Source organism: Oncorhynchus masou, chromosome 27 (assembly GCF_036934945.1).
Source record: "Oncorhynchus masou masou isolate Uvic2021 chromosome 27, UVic_Omas_1.1, whole genome shotgun sequence".
Lineage (NCBI taxonomy): Eukaryota > Metazoa > Chordata > Actinopteri > Salmoniformes > Salmonidae > Oncorhynchus > Oncorhynchus masou.
Genome location: NC_088238.1, coordinates 66,011,176 through 66,035,491, shown reverse-complemented (window position 1 = coordinate 66,035,491; position 24,316 = coordinate 66,011,176). Strand labels below are relative to the sequence as shown.

Here is a 24,316-nt window from a genome sequence, read left to right as displayed (position 1 = left end):
TGGTATATAATGGTGGCAGATGGACTGAGGGAAGTAACTTCATTTGCATGTGGGATGGACTCATATGTTGTATGTGTATAAATCAGAGCGAGTGCTCTGAAAAAGGTGTGTGTTCCGCGGACCACTCCGGCTTGCTATACTCTTGTATTAAAAGCCCATTGATATCACAAGTGTTATGTACTTGAGTGAAGACCCAAAAGCGGTTTTAACAGAAAACAGAGTTCTTTAATGAAAAAACAGGAATGGCATAAATCCTCTTCCGACGTTGTATAGTGCAGGATGCACCTGCCAGGCCGACTCCGACAGGATAGGACAAGGTGGAAGCAAACGAGACGATAGCTTGCTTCTGGCATGAAAAACACAAACAAGAATCTGACACTGAAAGTAGCAGGAACAGAGAGAGAAATAGAGACCTAATCAGAGGAGAAAGAGAGAACAGGTGGGAAAGGATGAATGAGCTAGTTAGGGGAGATGTAGAACAGCTGAAGAAGGAGAGACAGAGAAGGTAACCTAATAAGACCAGCAGAGAGAGACAGAGTGAAGAGAAAGGACAGGAACAGACATAATAAGACATGACAGTACCCCCCACTCACCGAGCGCCTCCTGGCGCACTCGAGGAGGAAACCTGGCGGCAACGGAGGAAATCATCGATCAGCGAACGGTCCAGCACGTCCCGAGAGGGAACCCAACTCCTCTCCTCAGGACCGTACCCCTCCCAATCCACTAGGTACTGATGACCACGGCCCCGAGGGCGCATGTCCAAAATCTTACGAACCCTGTAGATAGGTGCGCCCTCGACAAGGATGGGGGGGTGGGAGGGACGAGCGGGGGCGCGAAGAACGGGCTTAACACAGGAGACATGGAAGACCGGGTGAACGCGACAAAGATAGCGCGGGAGAAGAAGTCGCACTGCGACAGGATTAATGACCTGAGAAATACGGAACGGACCAATGAACCGCGGGGCCAACTTGCGAGAAGCTGTCTTAAGGGGAAGGTTCTGAGTGGAGAGCCATACTCTCTGACCGCAACAATATCTAGGACTCTTGGTCCTACGCTTATTAGCGGCCCTCACAGTCTGCGCCCTATTACGGCAAAGTGCCGACCTGACCCCCTTCCAGGTGCGCTCGCAACGCTGGACAAAAGCCTGAGCGGAGGGGACGCAGGACTCGGCGAGCTGAGATGAGAACAGCGGAGGCTGGTACCCGAGGCTACTCTGAAAAGGAGATAGACCGGTAGCAGACGAAGGAAGCGAGTTGTGGGCGTACTCTGCCCAGGGGAGCTGTTCTGACCAAGACGCAGGGTTACGAAAAGAAAGACTGCGTAAAATGCGACCAACAGTCTGATTGGCCCGTTCGGCTTGACCGTTAGACTGGGGATGAAAGCCGGACGAGAGACTGACGGAAGCCCCAATCAAACGGCAAAACTCCCTCCAAAATTGAGACGTGAACTGCGGGCCTCTGTCTGAAACGACGTCTGACGGAAGGCCATGAATTCGGAAAACATTCTCGATAATGATCTGAGCCGTCTCCTTAGCAGAAGGGAGCGTAGCGAGAGGAATGAAATGAGCCGCCTTAGAGAATCTATCGACAACCGTAAGAATAACTGACTTCCCCGCTGATGAAGGCAGTCCGGTGATAAAATCTAAAGCGATGTGAGACCACGGTCGAGAGGGAATGGGAAGCGGTCTGAGACGGCCGGCAGGAGGAGAGTTCCCAGATTTAGTCTGCGCGCAGACCGAACAAGCAGCGACAAATCGACGCGCGTCACGTTCCCGAGTGGGCCACCAGAAACGCTGGCGAATGGAAGCGAGCGTACCCCGAACGCCGGGGTGGCCGGCTAACTTGGCAGAGTGGGCCCACTGAAGAACGGCCGGACGAGTAGGAACGGGAACGAACAGAAGGTTCCTAGGACAAGCTCGCGGCGACGGAGTGTGAGCGAGTGCTTGCTTTACCTGCCTCTCAATTCCCCAGACAGTCAACCCGACAACACGCCCCTCAGGGAGAATCCCCTCGGGGTCGGTGGAGACCTCAGAAGAACTGAAGAGACGAGATAAAGCATCAGGTTTGGTGTTTTTTGAGCCCGGACGATAAGAAATAACAAACTCGAAACGAGCGAAAAACAGAGCCCAACGAGCCTGACGCGCATTAAGTCGTTTGGCTGAACGGATGTACTCAAGGTTCCTATGGTCAGTCCAAACGACAAAAGGAACGGTCGCCCCTCCAACCACTGTCGCCATTCGCCTAGGGCTAAGCGGATGGCGAGCAGTTCGCGATTACCAACATCATAGTTACGTTCTGACGGCGATAAGCGATGAGAGAAAATGCGCAAGGATGGACCTTGCCGTCAGAGAGAGAGCGCTGAGAAAGAATGGCTCCCACGCCCACCTCTGACGCGTCAACCTCAACAACAAACTGTCTAGAGATGTCAGGTGTAACAAGAATAGGTGCGGATGTAAAACGATTCTTAAGAAGATCAAAAGCTCCCTGGGCGGAAACGGACCACTTAAAGCACGTCTTAACAGAAGTAAGGGCTGTGAGGGGAGCTGCCACCTGACCGAAATTACGGATGAAACGACGATAGAAATTAGCGAAGCCCAGAAAGCGCTGCAGCTCGACGCGTGACTTAGGAACGGGCCAATCAATGACAGCCTGGACCTTAGCGGGATCCATCTTAATGCCCTCAGCGGAAATAACGGAACCGAGAAAAGGGACAGAGGCGGCATGAAAAGTGCACTTCTCAGCCTTCACATAAAGACAGTTCTCCAAAAGGCGCTGGAGGACGCGTCGCACGTGCTGAACATGAATCGGGAGAGACGGTGAAAAAATCAGGATATCGTCCATGTAAACGAAAACAAAAATGTTCAGCATGTCTCTCAGGACGTCGTTAACTAGTGCCTGAAAGACAGCTGGAGCGTTAACGAGGCCGAAAGGAAGAACCCGGTATTCAAAGTGCCCTAACGGAGTGTTAAACGCCGTCTTCCACTCGTCCCCCTCCCTGATGCGCACGAGATGGTAGGCGTTACGAAGGTCCAATTTGGTGAAAAACCTGGCTCCCTGCAGGATCTCGAAGGCTGAAGACATAAGAGGAAGCGGATAACGATTCTTAACTGTTATGTCATTCAGCCCTCGATAATCCACGCATGGGCGCAGGGACCCGTCCTTCTTCTGAACAAAAAAAAACCCCGCTCCGGCGGGAGAGGAGGAGGAGACTATGGTACCGGCGTCGAGCGAAACAGACAAATAATCCTCGAGAGCCTTACGTTCGGGAGCCGACAGAGAGTATAATCTACCCCGGGGGAGTAGTTCCCGGAAGGAGATCAATACTACAGTCATACGACCGGTGTGGAGGGAGAGAAGTGGCCTTGGAACGACTGAACACCGTGCGCAGATCGTGATACTCCTCCGGCACCCCTGTCAAATCGCCAGGCTCCTCCTGTGAAGAAGAGACAGAGGAAACAGGAGGGATAGCAGACATTAAACAGGTCACATGACAAGAAACATTCCAGGATAGGATAGTATTACTAGACCAATTAATAGAAGGGTTATGGCGCACTAGCCAGGGATGACCCAAAACAACAGGTGTAAAAGGTGAACGAAAAATTAAAAAAGAAATGGTTTCGCTATGATTACCAGAGACAGTGAGGGTTAAAGGCAGCGTCTCACGCTGAATCTTGGGGAGAGAACTACCATCTAAAGCGAACAAGGCCGTGGGCTCCCTAACTGTCTGAGAGGAATGTCATGTTCCCGAGCCCAGGTCTCGTCCATAAAACAGCCCTCCGCCCCAGAGTCTATCAAGGCACTGCAGGAAGCAGATGAACCGGGCCAGCGGAGATGGACCGGAAAGGTAGTGCATGATCTTGAAGGAGAGACCTGAGTAGTTGCGCTCACCAGTAGCCCTCCTCTTACTGATGAGCTCTGGCTTTTACTGGGCATGAGGTGACAAAATGACCAGCGGAGCCGCAGTAGAGACAGAGGCGATTGGTGATTCTCCGTTCCTTCTCCTTGGCCGAGATGCGGATACCCCCAGCTGCATAGACTCAGCATCCGAGCCGGCGGAGGAGGGTGGCAGTGATGCGGCAGGTGGCAGTGATGTGGAGAGGGGAGCAACGGAGAACGCGAACTCCTTTCCACGAGCTCGGCGACGAAGATCAAACCGTCGCTCTATGCGAATAGCGAGAGCTATTAAGGAGTCCAGACTGGAAGGAACCTCCCGGGAGAGGATCTCATCCTTAACCTCGACGAGGAGACCCTCCAGAAAACGAGCGAGCAAAGCCGGCTCGTTCCAGTCACTAGAGGCAGCGAGAGTGCGAAACTCAATAGAATAATCCGTTATGGATCGATTCCCCTGACATAGGGAAGACAGGGCCCTGGAAGCCTCCTCCCCAAAAACAGAACGGTCATAAACCCGTATCATCTCCTCCTTAAAGTCCTGATACTGGTTAATACACTCAGCCCTCGCCTCCCAGATTGCCGTGCCCCACTCACGCGCCCGTCCGGTAAGGAGAGAAATGACGTAGGCGATGCGGGCTGCGCTCCTGGAGTAAGTGTTGGGCTGGAGAGAGAACACCACATCACACTGAGTGAGGAATGAGCGGCACTCAGTGGGCTCCCCAGAGTAACACGGCGGGTTGTTGATCCTGGGCTCCGGAGACTCGGAAACCCTGGAAGTGGGCGGTGGATCGAGGTGGAGTTGGTGAACCTGTCTTGTGAGGTCGGAGACTTGGACGGCCAGGGTCTCAACGGCATGTCGAGCAGCAGACAATTCCTCCTCGTGTCTGCCTAGCATCGCTCCCTGGATCTCGACGGCGGAGTGAAAAGGGTCCGGAGCCGCTGGGTCCATTCTTGGTCAGATTCTTCTGTTATGTACTTGAGTGAAGACCCAAAAGCGGTTTTAACAGAAAACAGAGTTCTTTAATGAAAAAACAGGAATGGCATAAATCCTCTTCCGACGTTGTATAGTGCAGGATGCACCTGCCAGGCCGACTCCGACAGGATAGGACAAGGTGGAAGCAAACGAGACGATAGCTTGCTTCTGGCATGAAAAACACAAACAAGAATCTGACACTGAAAGTAGCAGGAACAGAGAGAGAAATAGAGACCTAATCAGAGGAGAAAGAGAGAACAGGTGGGAAAGGATGAATGAGCTAGTTAGGGGAGATGTAGAACAGCTGAAGAAGGAGAGACAGAGAAGGTAACCTAATAAGACCAGCAGAGAGAGACAGAGTGAAGAGAAAGGACAGGAACAGACATAATAAGACATGACAACAAGTTCTTGTAAGCGTTATATTTGAACCGATTTTCCACGACAATACTAACATTGTACTGCTGCTGTTCCCTCATGTGAAGAGGACCCTGAATATCAACAGAGAGAACCATGAATGGGATATACAGAGGAGAAGACTTCATAGCAGCTGGTGTTGTTGACAGATACTAAGATTAGTCTGTTTGAAGCCCCTGGCTCTGTTTGCCATTGTACCTTATCAAAAGCTCCTGGAACACAATGGAAAGATGTGGGTGTTTTGGATGAAGAAAGTGGTCAGCTCTAACAGCAACTTTCTCTTCCCCATACTGGGCTCCTGCAATGACAACACCCCAAAATCACCAATTCCCGTTGAAACCATACCTGTGGTATAACTAGAGAATTCACACATTGATTGGCTTAAAGATATACCTGAAGCACTGTGGGCAAAATCAAAGACCGACATCGCATGCATGAAAGGAGCTCTGCCAGTTGTGGTCATTCCAAAAAGCACCCACAGACCTTACAAAGCTCAGTACCCTCTTAGCAAAGAAGCAGAAATAGTATCATTCCTGCTCATAGTCCGTTAGTTGAAAGAGGCGCTATGGTTCCCTCCCCGAATTCAACCTGTAAGACACATATTTGACCTATTAGGAAACCATTTGGTGATTATCGATGTTGTACATGCTGGGGGACATTATAATACATGTACATGCTGCTACCATGTTATCCCAGGTGTCTCCAGCTTGTTGGTGCCTTACACTGCTACCATGTTAACCCCAGGTGTCTCCAGCTAGTTGGTACCTAACACTGCTACCGTGTTATCACAGGTGTCTCCAGCTAGTTGGTGCCTAACACTGTTACCATGTTATCCCAGGTGTCTCCAGCTAGTTGGTGCCTAACACTGTTACCGTGTTATCCCAGGTGTCTCCAGCTAGTTGGTGCCTAACACTGCTACCCTGTTATCCCAGGAGTCTCCAGCTAGTTGGTACCTAACACTGTTACCATGTTATCCCAGGTGTCTCCAGCTAGTTGGTGCTTAACACTGTTACCATGTTATCCCAGGTGTCTCCAGCTAGTTGTTGCCTAACACTGCTACCCTGTTATACCAGGAGTCTCCAGCTAGTTGGTGCCTAACACTGCTACCATGTTAACCCAGGTGTCTCCAGCTCGTTGGTTTCTAACACTGTTACCATGTTGTCGCAGGTGTCTCCAGCTAGTTGGTGCCTAACACTGTTACCATGTTATCCCAGGTATCTCCAGCTCGTTGGTACCTAACACTGTTACCGTGTTATCCCAGGTGTCTCCAGCTCGTTGGTACCTAACACTGCTCCCATGTTAACCCCAGGTGTCTCCAGCTAGTTGGTGCCTAAGACTGTTGCCATGTTATCCCACGTGTCTCCAGCTCGTTGATGCCTTACACTGCTACCATGTTATCCCAGGTGTCTCCAGCTTGTTGGTGCCGAACACTGTTACCATGTTATCCCAGGTGTCTCCAGCTAGTTGGTGCCTAACACTGTTTACGTGTTATCCCAGGTGTCTCCAGCTCGTTGGTTTCTAACACTGTTACCATGTTATCCCAGGTGTCTCCAGCTAGTTGGTGCCTAACACTGTTACCATGTTATCCCAGGTGTCTCCAGCTAGTTGGTGCCTAACACTGTTGCCTTGTTATCCCAGGTGTCTCCAGCTAGTTGGTGCCGAACACTGTTACCGTGTTATCCAAGGTGTCTCCAGCTAGTTGGTGCCGAACACTGCTACCGTGTTATCCAAGGTGTCTCCCGCTAGTTGGTGCCTAACACTGTTACCATGTTATCCAAGGTGTCTCCAGCTAGTTGGTGCCTAACACTGCTGCCTAACACTGCTACCCTGTTATCCCAGGTGTCTCCAGCTAGTTGATGCCTAACACTGCTACCCTGTTATCCCAGGTGTCTCCAGCTAGTTGGTGCATAACACTGCTACCCTGTTATCCCAGGTGTCTCCAGCTAGTTGGTGCCGAACACTGTTACCATGTTATCGCAGGTGTCTCCAGCTAGTTGGTGCCTAACACTGTTACCATGTTATCCCAGGTATCTCCAGCTCGTTGGTACCTAACACTGTTACCGTGTTATCCCAGGTGTCTCCAGCTCGTTGGTACCTAACACTGCTCCCATGTTAACCCCAGGTGTCTCCAGCTAGTTGGTGCCTAAGACTGTTGCCATGTTATCCCACGTGTCTCCAGCTCGTTGATGCCTTACACTGCTACCATGTTATCCCAGGTGTCTCCAGCTTGTTGGTGCCGAACACTGTTACCATGTTATCCCAGGTGTCTCCAGCTAGTTGGTGCCTAACACTGTTTACGTGTTATCCCAGGTGTCTCCAGCTCGTTGGTTTCTAACACTGTTACCATGTTATCCCAGGTGTCTCCAGCTAGTTGGTGCCTAACACTGTTACCATGTTATCCCAGGTGTCTCCAGCTAGTTGGTGCCTAACACTGTTGCCTTGTTATCCCAGGTGTCTCCAGCTAGTTGGTGCCGAACACTGTTACCGTGTTATCCAAGGTGTCTCCAGCTAGTTGGTGCCGAACACTGCTACCGTGTTATCCAAGGTGTCTCCCGCTAGTTGGTGCCTAACACTGTTACCATGTTATCCAAGGTGTCTCCAGCTAGTTGGTGCCTAACACTGCTGCCTAACACTGCTACCCTGTTATCCCAGGTGTCTCCAGCTAGTTGATGCCTAACACTGCTACCCTGTTATCCCAGGTGTCTCCAGCTAGTTGGTGCATAACACTGCTACCCTGTTATCCCAGGTGTCTCCAGCTAGTTGGTGCCGAACACTGTTACCATGTTATCGCAGGTGTCTCCAGCTAATTGGTGCCTAACACTGCTACCCTGTTACACTAGCTGGAGACACCTGGGATGAGTGTGAGGTTATTTTCCTGACACCACACTCCGAGGGCACTCACCTCCTCGGGGGCGACCCGTCAGGAAGTCCAGTATGGAGGGTAGTATGGTGTTAAATGCTGAGCTGTAGTCGATGAACAGCATTCTCACATAGGTATTCCTCTTGTCCAGATGGGTTAGGGCCGTGTGCAGTGTGGTTGAGATTGCATCGTCTGTGGACCTATTTGGGCGGTAAGCAAATTGGAGTGGGTCTTGGGTGTCAGGTAGGGTGGAGGTGATATGGTCCTTGACTCGTCTCTCAAAGCACTTCATGATGACGGTAGTCGTTTAGCTCAGTTACCTTCGCTTTCTTGGGAACAGGAACAATGGTGGCCCTCTTGAAGCATGTGGGAACAGCAGACTGGGATAGGGATTGATTGAATATGTCCGTAAACACACCAGCCAGCTGGTCTGCGCATGCTCTGAGGGCGCGGCTGGGGATGCCGTCTGGGTCTGCAGCCTTGCGAGGGTTAACACGTTTAAATGTTTTACTCACCTCGGCTGCAGTGAAGGAGAGGCCGCATGTTTTGGTTGCAGGCCGTGTCAGTGGCACTGTATTGTCCTCGAAGCGGGCAAAAAAGTTATTTAGTCTGCCTGGGAGCAAGACATCCTGGTCCGTGACGGGGCTGGTTTTCATTTTGTAATCCGTGATTGACTGTAGACCCTGCCACATACCTCTTGTGTCTGAGCCGTTGAATTGAGATTCTACTTTGTCTCTATACTGACGCTTAGCTTGTTTGATTGCCTTGCGGAGGGAATAGCTACACTGTTTGTATTCGGTCATATTTCTGGTCGCCTTGCCCTGATTAAAAGCAGTGGTTCGCGCTTTCAGTTTCACGCGAATGCTGCCATCAATCCACGGTTTCTGGTTTGGGAATGTTTTAATCGTTGCTATGGGAACAACATCTTCAACGCACGTTCTAATGAACTCGCACACCAAATCAGCGTATTCGTCAATGTTGTTGTCTGACGCAATACGAAACATATCCCAGTCCACGTGATGGAAGCAGTCTTGGAGTGTGGAATCAGATTGGTCGGACCAGCGTTGAACAGACCTCAGCGTGGGAGCTTCTTGTTTTAGTTTCTGTTTGTAGGCAGGGATCAACAAAATGGAGTCGTGGTCAGTATGTTGACCATTTTTTGGTTTGCCCGAAGTAGTGGCCCAGAAGTACATGGATGATTGAGAATGAGAGCCCTGCTCATTGTTAGGGTACACTAAAATGCAAACAATGCCTTCCAACAAGAAGAAAGATTTCATGTTTGTTTTGATTTTATACCTTTCAATTGGGGAAACAGTAGAACATTGTTTTAGAGTGATCCATGTGTATTCGCAGTAGTGGTTTAGAGTTTATCCCTACTGGAAAGAGAAGGGTCCTGGTTGAAGGAAACCGATATGAAGAGAGTGAAAATAACTAAGACAGTGATAAAGACAGTATAATGGAAAGAATCATGGTACTCATGATCTATCAGTTGATGGCAAATGTAAAGTGTTTACAGTATGTGAATGGTATTATTAGTGGCTTTCAGATCGCACTCTAATAATGCACCATCTTAGTCATTTGAAGAAGCTAGTTTCAATACAAGGTCACCAGAAGAAATCATCCAAGATGGCGTAGCAGTGGAGATGTCTGTTTTGATTGTCTTGTCCCGTACAGTGGGGAGAACAAGTATTTGATACACTGCCGATTTTGCAAGTTTTCCTACTTACAAAGCATGTAGAGGTCTGTAATTTTTATCATAGGTATACTTCAACTGTGAGAGACGGAATCTAAAACAAAAATCCAGAAAATCACATTGTATGAATTTTAAGTAATTAATTTGCATTTTATTGCATGACATAAGTATTTGATACATCAGAAAAGCAGAACTTAATATTTGGTACAGAAACCTTTGTTTGCAATTACAGAGATCATACGTTTCCTGTAGTTCTTGACCAGGTTTTCACACACTGCAGCAGGGATTTTGGCCCACTCCTCCATACAGACCTTCTCCAGATCCTTCAGGTTTCGGGGCTGTCGCTGGGCAATACGGACTTTCAGCTCCCTCCAAAGATTTTCTTTTGGGTTCAGGTCTGGAGAATGGCTAGGCCCTTGAGATGCTTCTTACGGAGCCACTCCTTAGTTGCCCTGGCTGTGTGTTTCGGGTCGTTGTCATGCTGGAAGACCCAGCCACGACCCATCTTCAATGCTCTTACTGAGGGAAGGAGGTTGTTGGCCAAGATCTCATGATATATGGCCCCATCCATCCTCCCCTCAATACGGTGCAGTGTCCTGTCCCCTTTGCAGAAAAGTATCCCCAAAAATGATGTTTCCACCTCCATGCTTCACAGTTGGGATGGTGTTCTTGGGGTTGTACTCATTCTTCTTCTTCCTCCAAACACGGCGAGTGGAGTTTAGACCAAAAAGCTATATGTTTGTCTCATCAGACCACATGACCTTCTCCCATTCCTCCTCTGGATCATCCAGATGGTCATTGGCAAACTTCAGACGGACCTGGACATGCACTGGCTTGAGCAGGGGGACCTTGCGTGCGCTGCAAGATTTTAATCCATGACAGCGTAGTGTGTTACTAATGGTTTACTTTGAGACTGTGGTCCCAGCTCTCTTCAGGTCATTGACCACGTCCTGCCATGTTGTTCTGGGCTGATCCCTCATCTTCATCATGATCATTGATGCCCCACGAGGTGAGATCTTGCATGGAGCCCCAGACCGAGGGTGATTGACCGTCATCTTGAACTTCTTCCATTTTCTAATAATTGCGCCAACAGTTGTTGCCTTCTCACCAAGCTGCTTGCCTATCGTCCTGTAGCACATCCCAGACTTGTGGAAGTCTACAATATAACCCTGATGTCCTTACACAGCTCTCTGGTCTTGGCCATTGTGGAGAGGTTGGAGTCTGTTTGATTGAGTGTGTGGACAGGTGTCTTTTATACAGGTAACGAGTTCAAACAGGTGCAGTTAATACAGGTAATGATTGGAGAACAGGAAGGCTTCTTAAAGAAAAACTAACAGGTCTGTGAGAGCCAGAGTTCTTACTGGTTGGTAGGTGATCAAATACTTATGTCATGCAATAAAATGCAAATTAATCACTTAAAAATCATACAATGTGATTTTCTGGATTTTTGTTTTTGTCTCTCACAGTTCAAGTGTACCTATGATAAAAATGACAGACCTATACATGCTTTGTAAGTAGGAAAACCTGCAAAATCGGCAGTGTATCAAATACTTGTTCTCCCCATTGTATGTATTATTTCTTTGATCCATTGTTCCATCTATGGACTGAACATACTTTCCTGCAACCCACCTCACTCAATGTGGTCTGGATCTGCTATTTTTACACTTTTGAAAGAGAACCCCCTTCTGGAGCTAACCATCTAACTAGCTACTAGTTAGGAGTTAGCCTGGAGCTAGCCTCGAACGAGCTGAAGAAATTCCGTCAAGCAACCCCTGGGCTTCAATTACCTCTTTTGCCAATTGGCCTGGACCCTTTACTGCCGACACGGAGCCTTGCCGATCTATCACGACTGGTCTATTGACAAAACCATCCAAGGGGGTTTCTGCCCGAAGCAAGCACCAGTTAGCCTGGAGCTAACCTCATGCTAGGCCCTTCTCCCGGCTAGCCAAAGATTTACAACAGACAATTCCTGGGCTTCAATACATCTTCTGCCGATTGGCCTGGGCCCTTTGCTGCCGACACGGAGCCCCATCGATCCATCACAACTGGTCTGCCGACATAACCGTCCAAAGGGTGGGGGGGTTCAACAGACTCTTGGTGTGACGTCCCCTGAGGCCCATCTGCCAGCCTGCTGCAAGCCCCGGCCTGCTAGCTGTCTGAACCGCCGTTCCTCCTGCTCGCCTAGCTACTCACTGGACCCTATGATCGCTTGTCTACATATGCCTCTCCCTAATGTCAATATGCCTTGTCTATTGCTGTTTTGGTTAGTATTTCTGCCTTTTTTCACAGTAGAGCCTCTAGCCCAATATGCCTCAGCTCGTCCTTATGTTCCACCCCCCACACATGCGGTGACCGTACCTGGCTTAAATGGTGCCTCGAGAGACAAAACCTCTCTCATTGTCACTCAATGCCTAGGCCGCACCAGAAACCTGCTCCTTTTTCTCTCTCTTCCGAACACACGAGACAACCAGTTCTTTTAGTCTTTAGCCGTACTCTTATCCTACTCCTCCTCTGTTCCTCTGGTGATGTAGAAGTTAACCCAGGCCCTGCAGCCCCCAGCATCACTCCCATTCCCCAGGCGCTGTTGACTTCTGTAACCGTAAAAGCCTTGGTTTGATGCATGTTAACGTTAGAAGCCCCCTCCCTACGTTTGTTTTATTCACTGCTTAAGCACACGCCACCAACCCGGTTGTTCTAGCCGTGTCTGAATCCTGGCTTAGGAAGGCCACAGAAAATCCTGAAATTTCCATCACTAACTATACCTCCATATGTGAACTGATCAACCCCCATCTATCTTGAGTTCGAACTGTTAGGTGACCTAAATTGGGACATGATTAACACCCCGGAACGTTCTACAATTTAAGCTAGATGCCCTCAGTCTCACACAAATCATCAAGGAACCTACCAGGTACAACCCGAAATCCGTAACCATGGGCACCCTCTTAGTTATCATCCTGACAAACCTCCCCTCTAAATACACCTGTGCTGTCTTCAATCAGGATCTCAGCGATCACTGCCTCATTGCCTGCATGCATAATGTGTCCCCAGTCAAACTACCACCCCTCATCACTATCAAACGCTCTCTAAAACACTTCAGCGAGCTGGCCTTTCTAATCGACCTGGCCCGGGTATCCTGGAAGGATATTGACCTCTTCCCGTCAGTAGAGGGTGCCTGGTTGCTCTTCAAACGTGCTTTCCTCTCCATCTTAAATAAGCATGCACCATTCAAAAAATGGAGAACTAAGAACAGATATAGTCCTTGGTTCACCCCAGACCGGACTGGCCAGAACAAAATTATCCTGCGGCGTTCTGCATTAGCATCAAATAGCCCCGGTGATATGAAACTTTTCAGGGAAGTCAGAAACCAATATACTCAGTCAGTTAGGTAAGTTAAGGCTAGCTTTTTCAAACAGAAATTTGCTTCCTGTGCACTAATTCCAAAATGTTTTGGGACACTGTAAAGTCCATGGAGAAAAAGAGCACCCATTGCACTGAGGATAGGAAACTGTCACCACCGACAAATCCACTATAATTGAGAATTTCAATAAGCATTTTTCTACGACTGGCCATGCTTTCCACCTGGCTACCCCTACCCTGGCCAATGTCTCTGCATCCCCTGCAGCAAATTGCCCAAATTCAACCCCCCCCCCCCCCCCGGTTCTCCTTCACCCAAATCCAGACAGCTGATGATCTGAAAGAACTGCAAAGTCTGGATCCCTACAAATCAGCTGGGCTAGACAATCTGGACCCTCTCTTTTGAAAATATCCGCCAAAATTGTTGCAAACCCTATTGCTAGCCTTTTCAACCTCTCTTGTCGTCTGAGATCCACAAAGTTTGGAAAGCTGCCGCGGTCATCCATCCTCTAAAATCTACGAAAGCCAAGTAAATAAACAGACCACCGACCATTCCGAATCCCACCGTACCTTCTCCGCTATGCAATCTAGTTTCCATGCTCGTCATGGCTGCACCTCAGCCACACTCAAGGTTCTAAACGACATCATAACGGAAATCGATAAAAGACAGTACTGTGCAGCCGTCTTCATTGACCTGTCCAAGGCTTTCGACTCTGTCAATCATTGCATTCTTATTGGCAGACTCAATAGCCTTGGCTTCTCAAATGACTGCCTCGCCTGGTTCACCAACTACTTCCCAGATGGAGTTCAGTGTGTCATCAGAGGACCTGTTGTCCGGATCTCTGATGTTGCTCTTGTTGCTGGTGATTCTCTGATCCACCTCTATGCAGACAACACCATTCTGTATACATCTGGCACTTCTTTGGACATTGTGTTAACTAACCTCCAGACGAGCTTCAATGCCATACAACACTCTTCCGTGGCCTCCAACTGCTTTTAAATGCTAGTAAAACCGATTGCTGCCCGCACCCTCCAGCCTGGCCAGCATCACTACTCTTGATGGTTCTGACCTAGAATATGTGGGTACAAATACCTACGTGTATGGTTAGACTGTAAACTCTCCTTCCAGACTGACATTAATCTACAATCCAAAATGATATCTAGAATCGGCTTCCTATTTCGCAACAAAGCCTCCTTCACTCATACCGCCAAATATACCCTTGTAAAACTGAATATCCTATCGATCCTTGACTTCGGCGATGCCATTTACAAAATAGCCCCCAACACTCTACTCAGCAAACTGAATTTAGTCTATCACAGTGCCATCCATTTTATCACCAAATCCCCTCTCGTTGGCTGGCCCTCAGTATATATCTGTCGCCAAACCCACTGGCTCCAGGTCATCTATAAGTCTTTGTTAGGTTAAGCCCCGCCTCACTGGTCACCATAGCAACACCCACCCATAGCACGCGCTCCAGCAGGTACATTGCACTGGTCAGCCCCAAAGCCGACACTTCATTGGCCGCCTTTCCTTCCAGTTCTCAGCTGCCAACGAATTGCAAAAATCTCTGAAGCTGGAGTCTTATGTCTCCCTCTCTAACTTTAAGCATCAGCTGTCTGAGCAGTTTACAGATCACTGTACCTGTACATAGCCAATCTGTAAATAGCACACCCGACTACCTCATCCCCATATTATTACTTACCCACTTGCTCTTTTGCATCCCAGTATCTCTACTTGCACATTCATCATCTGCACATCTATCGCTCCAGTATTAATGCTGAATTGCAATTATTTTCACCTCTAGGGCCTATTTATTGCATACCTCCCTACTCTTCTACATTTTCACACACTGTACATAGATTTTTCTATTTTTCTTTTGTGTTAAATAAAGGTGAAATAACAATTTAATTAAAGGGGTGTGTGCTCTGTCCCCTCCTGTTCTCCCTGTTCCCTCATGACTGCACGGCCAGGCACGACTCCAACACCATCCTTAAATTTGCCGATGACATAACAGTGGTAGGCCTGATTACCGACAACAACAAGATAGCCAATAGGGAGGAGGTGGCCGTGCGGTGCCAGGACATCAAACTCTTGCTCAACATGATCAAGACAAAGGAGATGATTGTGGAGTACAGGAAAAGGACCGAGCACGCCCCCATTCTCATCGACTGGGCTGTATAGGAGCAGGTTGAGAGCTTCAAGTTCCTTGGTGTCCACATCACCATCAAACTATCATGGTCCAAGCACACCAAGACAGTTGTGAAGAGGGCACGACAAAACCTATTCCCTTCAGGAGGCTGAAAAGATTTGGCAAATTTGTCCCCAGGCACTACAGAGGGTAGTGCGTATGACCCAGTACATCACTGGGACCAAGCTTCCTGCCATCCAGGACCTCAATACCAGGCAGTGTCAGAGGAAGGCCCTAAAAATGGTAAAAAACTCCAGCCACTCTAGTCATATACTGTTCTCTGCTACCACACAGCATGCAGTACCAGAACGTCAAGTCTAGGTTCAAGAGGCTTCTTAACAGTTACTACACCCAAGCCATAAGACTCCTGAACAGCTAATCAAATGGCTACCCAGACTATTTGCATAGGCTGAGTGAATGAGGAGCAGATGTCATCAACCTTTTTTCAAAGTGGTAGACAAAGTTGTCTGCAGAGGAGGAGGGAGTGGGTGGAGTTGGACTATTAATTAACCTGTTGCGTCTCTAGGGGCAGTATTTTCAATTTTGGGAAAAAAACCTTCCCGTTTTAAACAGGATATTTGATCAGGACAAGATGCTGGAATATGCATATAATTGACAGCTTTGGATAGGACACACTCTAACGTTTCCAAAACTGTAAAGATATTGTCTGTGAGTATAACAGAACTGATGTTGCAGGCGAAAGCCTGAGAAAAATCCAATCCGGAAGTGCCCCATATTTTGAAAGCGCTGCGTTCCAATGAGTCCCTATTGAGCTGTGAATGTCCTATCAACGAGCTTATGCTTTCTACGTATTCCCCAAGGTGTCTACAGCATTGTGACGTAGTTTTACACATTTATGTTGAAGAATAGCCGTAGGCGGCTACATTGCGTAAGTGGTCACATGATGGCTCCCAGGGTGACTCTCGCGTAAAATACAGAGGTAGCCATTACTCCAATCGGTCCTACTGAAAAACGAATTGTCCCGATGGATATATTATCGAATAGATATTAGAAAAACACCTTGAGGATTCATTATAAACAACGTTTGCCATGTTTCTGTCGATATTATGGAGCTAATTTGGAATATTTTTTGCCGTTTTCGTGACTGCAATTTCCGGGCGATTTCTCAGCCAAACGTGAAGAACAAACGGAGCTATTTTGCCTACAAAAATTGTCTTTTGGGGAAAAAAAATCAACTTTGGCTATCTACCTGGGAGTTTCGTGAGTGAAAACATCCGAAGTTCATCAATGGTAAACGATTTAATTTGATTGCTTTTCTGAAGGCATAATGCTATGCTAGGCTATCGATAAACTTACACAAATGCTTGTCTAGCTTGGCTGTAAAGCATATTTTGAAAATCTGAGATGACAGGGTGATTAACAAAAGGCTAAGCTATGTCTCAATATATTTCATTTGTGATTTTCATGAATAGGAATATTTTCTAGGGATATTTATGTCCGTTGCGTTATGCTAATTAGTGTCAGGCGATGATTACGCTCCTGGATCCGGGGGAGGAGAATGTGGAAAACAGTTTCCAAGGGTTAGAGGTAGAATGTTGAAATTTAGACTGATAAAAGTGATAAAGTGATAAATGCTAGGTCCTCCTCCGGAAGTTTTGTTTTCCTTCATTTTCGCTCAGCTGCCCACAGCCAAGTTCTGTAAGCTTGCAATGAGTCACTCAGCCACGGAGCAGGAGGGGTGGGCCAAGCCGGCCGGGAAGAAAGGGGACAGTGCGAGTCATTGGATGCAGAAAGACGGGAGAGTAGGGTCGAAGAGGCAAAATCAGAATGAAGAAGGATTTAGCAGAAGGGAAAGAGGATAGAAGAGAAGAGAGCAGTGGGAGATAAAGAGAGCGAAGATTGTGACGGCGCATGACCATCTAGGCTGAGTGGTTAGGGATGGAGAAGAGATGGAAACAAAGTAGTGTTTAGAGACCTGGAGGGACGTTGCAGTGAGATTAGTAGGCGAGCAGCCTCTAGTAAAGATGAGGTAAAGCATATTGCCTGCCTTGTGAGTTGGAGGGGATTGGGAAAGAGGCAAGGAGAGACAATAATCAAAGGCAGACGTTGGAAGGTTGAAGTTGCCAAGTACGAAGAGCGGTGAGGTCATCAGGAAATGAGCTTATCAAGGTGTCAAGCTCATTGACGAACTCTCCAAGGGCACCTGATGGGCGATAGATTACAATAATGTTAAGCTTGAGTGGACAAGTGACAGTGACATCATGGAATTCAAACCCTATTACAGGGGCTGAGTCACTGGCTTACTGGGGCTCTTTCATACCGTCCCTAGGAGGGGTGCGTCACTTGAGTGGTTGAGTCACTGATGTGATCTTCCTGTCCGGGTTGGCGCCCCCCCCTTGGGTTATGCCTTGGCGGAGATCTTTGTGGGCTATACTCGGCCTTGTCTCAGGATGGTCAGTTGGTGGTTGAAGATATCCCTCTAGTGGTGTGGGGGCTGTGCTTTGGCAAAGTGGGTGGGGTTATATCCTTTCTGTTTGGCCCTGTCTGGGGGTGTCCTCGGATGGGGCCACAGTGTCTCCTGACCCCTCCTGTCTCAGCCTCCAGTATTTATGCTGCAGTAGTTAATGTGTCGGGGGGCTAGGGTCAATTTGTTATATCTGGAGTACTTCTGATGTCCTATTCGGTGTCCTGTGTGAATTTAAGTGTGCTCTCTCTAATTCTCTCTTTCTTTCTCTCTCTCGGAGGACCTGAGCCCTAGGACCATGCCTCAGGACTACCTGACATGATGACTCCTTGCTGTCCCCAGTCCACCTGGCCGTGCTGCAGCTCCAGTTTCAACTGTTCTGCCTTGTTATTCTTGGACCATGCTGGTCATTTATGAACATTTGAACATCTTGGCCATGTTCTGTTATAATCTCCACCCGGCACAGCTAGAAGAGGACTGGCCACCCCACATAGCCTGGTTCATCTCTATGTTTCTTCCTAGGTTTTGGCCTTTCTAGGGAGTTTTTCCTAGTCACCGTGCTTCTACACCTGCATTGCTTGCTGTTTTAGGCTGGGTTTCTGTACAGCACTTCGAGATATCAGCTGATGTACGAAGGGCTATATAAATAGATTTGATTTGATTTGACAGATGACAGAGGGAGATAAGAGATAATCTCCAGGTAGGAGAAATGTGTAGCTATGTTCAACCACGAGACAACCAGATGCTCTCAGACTATGAGAGAAAACATAGTCACATGAAGAACGAGCAGCTGGAGTAGCGGTGTGGGGGGAAGTCAAGGGACTGAAGGGCAGCATAGGATAAGAGGAACTCAGCGTTCTTGACCACATATTTGCAGTTCCAGACACAGCCAAAGACCAGGAATTCCACATGAATTGTTGCTACCCTGACCTTGGTGAACATGGTGGCTCGTCACCTTCAACATGCTAAATCATATCATCACAGAGGGGGACTGAGGATGCTACTCTGACCTTGGTGAACATGGTGGCTAGTCACCTTCAACATGCTAAATCATATCATCACAGAGGGGGACTGAGGATGCTACTCTGACCTTGTTGAACGACTGAGGATGCTACTCTGACCTTGTTGAACACGGTGGCTAGTCACCTTCAACATGCTAAATCACACCATCACAGAGGGTGACTGAGGATGCTACTCTGACCTTGTTGAACGACTGAGGATGCTACTCTGACCTTGTTGAACACGGTGGCTAGTCACCTTCAACATGCTAAATCACATCATCACAGAGGGGGACTGAGGATGCTACTCTGACCTTGTTGAACACGGTGGCTAGTCACCTTCAACATGCTAAATCACATCATCACAGAGGGGGATTGAGGATGCTACTCTGACCTTGGTGAACATGGTGGCTAGTCACCTTCAACATGCTAAATCACACCATCACAGAGGGGGACTGAGGATGCTACTCTGACCTTGTTGAACACGGTGGCTAGTCAACTTCAACATGCTAAATCACACCATCACAGAGGGGGACTCAGGATGCTACTCTGACCTTGTTGAACACGGTGGCTAGTCAACTTCAACATGCTAAATCACACCATCACAGAGGGGGACTGAGGATGCTACTCTGACCTTGTTGAACACGGTGGCTCGTCACCTTCAACATGCTAAATCACACCATCACAGAGGGGGACTGAGGATGCTACTCTGACCTTGTTGAACGACTGAGGATGCTACTCTGACCTTGTTGAACACGGTGGCTAGTCACCTTCAACATGCTAAATCACATCATCACAGAGGGGGACTGAGGATGCTACTCTGACCTTGTTGAACACGGTGGCTAGTCACCTTCAACATGCTAAATCACACCATCACAGAGGGGGACTGAGGATGCTACTCTGACCTTGTTGAACACGGTGGCTAGTCACCTTCAACATGCTAAATCACACCATCACAGAGGGGGACTGAGGATGCTACTCTGACCTTGTTGAACGACTGAGGATGCTACTCTGACCTTTTTGAACACGGTGGCTAGTCACCTTCAACATGCTAAATCACACCATCACAGAGGGGGACTGAGGATGCTACTCTGACCTTGTTGAACACGGTGGCTAGTCACCTTCAACATGCTAAATCACACCATCACAGAGGGGGACTGAGGATGCTACTCTGATCTTGTTGAACGACTGAGGATGCTACTCTGACCTTGTTGAACACGGTGGCTAGTCACCTTCAACATGCTAAATCACATCACAGAGGGGGACTGAGGATGCTACTCTGACCTTGTTGAACACGGTGGCTAGTCAACTTCAACATGCTAAATTATACCATCACAGAGGGGGACTCAGGATGCTACTCTGACCTTGTTGAATGACTGAGGATGCTACTCTGACCTTGTTGAACACGGTGGCTAGTCACCTTCAACATGCTAAATCACACCATCACAGAGGGGGACTGAGGATGCTACTCTGACCTTGTTGAACACGGTGGCTAGTCACCTTCAACATGCTAAATCACATCATCACAGAGGGGGACTGAGGATGCTACTCTGACCTTGGTGAACATGGTGGCTAGTCACCTTCAACATGCTAAATCACATCATCACAGAGGGGGACTGAGGATGCTACACTGACCTTGTTGAACACGTAGGCTAGTCACCTTCAACATGCTAAATCACACCATCACAGAGGGGGACTGAGGATGCTACTCTGACCTTGTTGAACGACTGAGGATGCTACTCTGACCTTGTTGAACACGGTGGCTAGTCACCTTCAACATGCTAAATCACATCATCACAGAGGGGGATTGAGGATGCTACTCTGACCTTGGTGAACATGGTGGCTAGTCACCTTCAACATGCTAAATCACACCATCACAGAGGGGGACTGAGGATGCTACTCTGACCTTGTTGAACATGGTGGCTAGTCACCTTCAACATGCTAAATCACATCATCACAGAGGGGGACTGAGGATGCTACTCTGACCTTATTGAACGACTGAGGATGCTACTCTGACCTTGTTGAACACGGTGGCTAGTCACCTTCAACATGCTAAATCACACCATCACAGAGGGGGACTGAGGATGCTACTCTGACCTTGTTGAACACGGTGGCTAGTCACCTTCAACATGCTAAATCATATCATCACATTTTATTTATTGATTTTAGTTCAGGTTTCATTACAATGCAAATCCACACACTGCTGAAATGACTACTGGACCTGAACATCCAGGTAAGTGGATAGATGAAGGACTTCAACTGACCGCCCACAGAGGTCCCATGAATTGGTCCCTCTCTGATGAATTGACCCTGAACACAGGGGGCCCTCTCTGATGACCTGACCCTGATCACAGGGGGTTCCTCTGTAATGAACTGACCCTGATCACAGGGGCCCTCTCTGATGAACTGACCCTGAACACAGGGGGGCCTCTCTGATGAACTGACCCTGATCACAGGGGCCCTCTCTGATGACCTGACCCTGATCACAGGGGGCCCTCTCTGATGAACTGACCCTGAACACAGGGGGGCCTCTCTGATGAACTGACCCTGATCACAGGGGGTTCCTCTGTAATGAACTGACCCTGAACACAGGGGGGCCTCTCTGATGACCTGACCCTGAACACAGGGGCCCTCTCTGATGAACTGACCCTGAACACAGGGGGCCTCTCTGATGAACTGACCCTGATCACAGGGGCCCTCTCTGATGAACTGACCCTGAACACAGGGGGGCCTCTCTGATGAACTGACCCTGATCACAGGGGGTTCCTCTGTAATGAACTGACCCTGAACACAGGGGGCCTCTCTGATGACCTGACCCTGAACACAGGGGGGCCTCTCTGATGACCTGACCCTGAACACAGGGGGGCCTCTCTGATGAACTGACCCTGATCACAGGGGCCCTCTCTGATGAACTGACCCTGAACACAGGGGGCCCTCTCTGATGAACTGACCCTGAACACAGGGGGGCCTCTCTGATGAACTGACCCTGATCACAGGGGGCCTCTCTGATGAACTGACCCTGAACACAGGGGGGCCTCTCTGATGAACTGACCCTGAACACAGGGGCCCTCTCTGATGAACTGACCCTGATGACAGGGGCCCTCTCTGATGAACTGACCCTGATCACAGGGGGGCCTCTCTGATGAACTGACCCTGATCACAGGGGGGCCTCTCTGATGAACTGACCCTGAACACAGGGGGGCCTCTCTGATGAACTGACCCTGAACACAGGGGCCCTCTCTGATGAACTGACCCTGATGACAGGGGCCCTCTCTGATGAACTGACCCTGATCACAGGGGGGCCTCTCTGATGAACTGACCCTGAACACAGGGGGCCCCTCTCTGATGAACTGACCCTGATCACAGGGGCCCTCTCTGATGAACTGACCCTGATCACAGGGGGGCCTCTCTGATGAACTGACCCTATATATTAGGTCCTGAAGTGGCCGAGAGCCACCCTGAGGACTGTGAGATTGTTTTTTTCCTGCTTGACAACTGTGTGTCTGAACGTGGGGAAAGAACATTGTGTTCTGATAGCCAGCCCACAACGGGTTCAGGGACCTCGGCAACCAGTAACCCTCTTGACCTAGCCACTTGGGAGCACTGTTGCCACAGTAAATGTTTGGGGAGGAGGGCCCTGAGCCACACAACCTTATGGCAAACTGGCTCATCCAAATACAACCACCTGTCCTCTCAGGAAGCCTGAGAACAGGCCCTGTTTATTCAGATTAGCACCCCTTTGAGCCTCTGGAGCTAAGTAACTTGCCACCCATCTGCAAAATTTTTATAGGGGGGAGATCTCCACTACAGAGATAAATACTTTCCCCCAAACCTGGAAGATCTCCACGACAAAGTAAATAACTTCCCTTAAACCTGGAGGCTCTCCCCTACAGAGATAAATACCTTCCCTTAAACCTGGAGGCTCTCCCCTACAGAGATAAATACCTTCCCTTAAACCTGGAGGCTCTCCCCTACAGAGATAAATACCTTCCCTTAAACCTGGAGGCTCTCCCCTACAGAGATAAATACCTTCCCTTAAACCTGGAGGCTCTCCCCTACAGAGATAAATACCTTCCCTTAAACCTGGAGGCTCTCCCCTACAGAGATAAATACCTTCCCTTAAACCTGGAGGCTCTACCCTACAGAACACACACATTCAACATTAACATTACACTGTCAACATTGTATTAGTCACAACCTTTTGATTGCTCAGCCCTTAATCAGGTTATTGATTAGCTGATTGATTAAGGATGATTACATCATCACTGCTGACCTCTGACCTTGGGGGTTCTGGATTACAGGATGTGTTACCGTGGTGATCAGGGGACGTATTATGGAATATCACTTTAATCCCCCGGAATTAATGCATTTACAGTGCATTAATCCCCCGGAATTAGTGAACACGGAATGAAGGGCATGCATATTATATTGTTTGTCTGTCTATCTGTCTGTGTCTGTCTGTGCGTGCGTGCTAGCCTCCCAGATGTTCAGTTGACCTTCATCTGAAAATATTTCAGAATGGACAGATGAGAAGAGGAAGTGGTCTCTGGATTACCTCCGGAACAGAGGGGAGAGAGAGATGATGATGGTAAGAGTGTTGGCTTCTCATCAACAGATTCACCAACCAATTCAGTTCTCTAAATCCTCATCAACAGCCAATCAATAACATTAATTGAGACTGTTTGTATATAATATGGATCTAATTGTACTGCTTACATGAGTTAATTGATGTGGAATAAAGTGCCATGTAGTTATGGTCTGTTCTGGACTTGGGGATTGTGAAGAGACCACTGGTGGCGTGTCTTGTGGGGAATGCATGGGTGTCTGCGCTGTGTGCCAGTAGTTCAAACAGACTGCTCGGTGCATTCAACATGTCAACACCTGTTCTGTTACAGTTATTAGTAACTGGAAGAAGCAATTTCATAAATGTGTCAGGTGTTTGTTTGCTGCTCCTTACACACCACAGACCAACAAATATTTATATCAACAACATAGATATCAATACAAAACTTTTGTGCAAGAGCACGGCGCAAAATACTCAGAGGTTAACCTTTTGTGTGTAGGGGGCAGTATTTTCGTTATTGGCTAAAAAACGTACCCATATGAAAAGGCCTATTTCTCAGCCCCAGAAACTAGAATATGCATATAATTGTCAGATTAGGATAGAAAACACTCTAAAGTTTCTAAAACTGTCAAAATATTGTCTGTAAGTATAACTGATATTGCAGGCGAAAACCTGAGGAAAATCCAATCAGGAAGTGCCTCTTATTTTGAAACCTCTCTGTTCCTATGCATGCCTATCCTCCATTTAAAGGGATATCAACCAGATACATTTTTCTATGGCTTCCCTAAGGTTTCAACAGTCTTTAGAAATAGATTCATGCTTTTATTTTGAAAAATTAGCGAGAAAGATCACATTGCGTAAGTGGATAGGTGGGGGTTCTCAGAGTGAGTTTTACGCAACAGAGTAAAGTGGCCAATGTTTCTCCCTGTCCTATTGAAAAACCTACACTCCCGGTT

General features: G+C 48.3%; 1 protein-coding gene across 1 annotated transcript in view; it reads left to right on the top strand.

The window, feature by feature from the left end:
* LOC135515545 (platelet glycoprotein Ib alpha chain) overlaps positions 1–21,535 on the top strand; it is a 43,737-nt gene extending 22,202 nt beyond the window's left edge. The window contains exons 6-8 of the mRNA XM_064939162.1: positions 15,156–15,360; positions 17,014–17,136; positions 21,389–21,535. Coding sequence (XP_064795234.1) covers positions 15,156–15,360; positions 17,014–17,136; positions 21,389–21,535 — 475 coding nt within the window. The remainder of the gene's footprint in view (positions 1–15,155; positions 15,361–17,013; positions 17,137–21,388) is intronic.
* Positions 21,536–24,316: the final 2,781 nt, after the last annotated feature.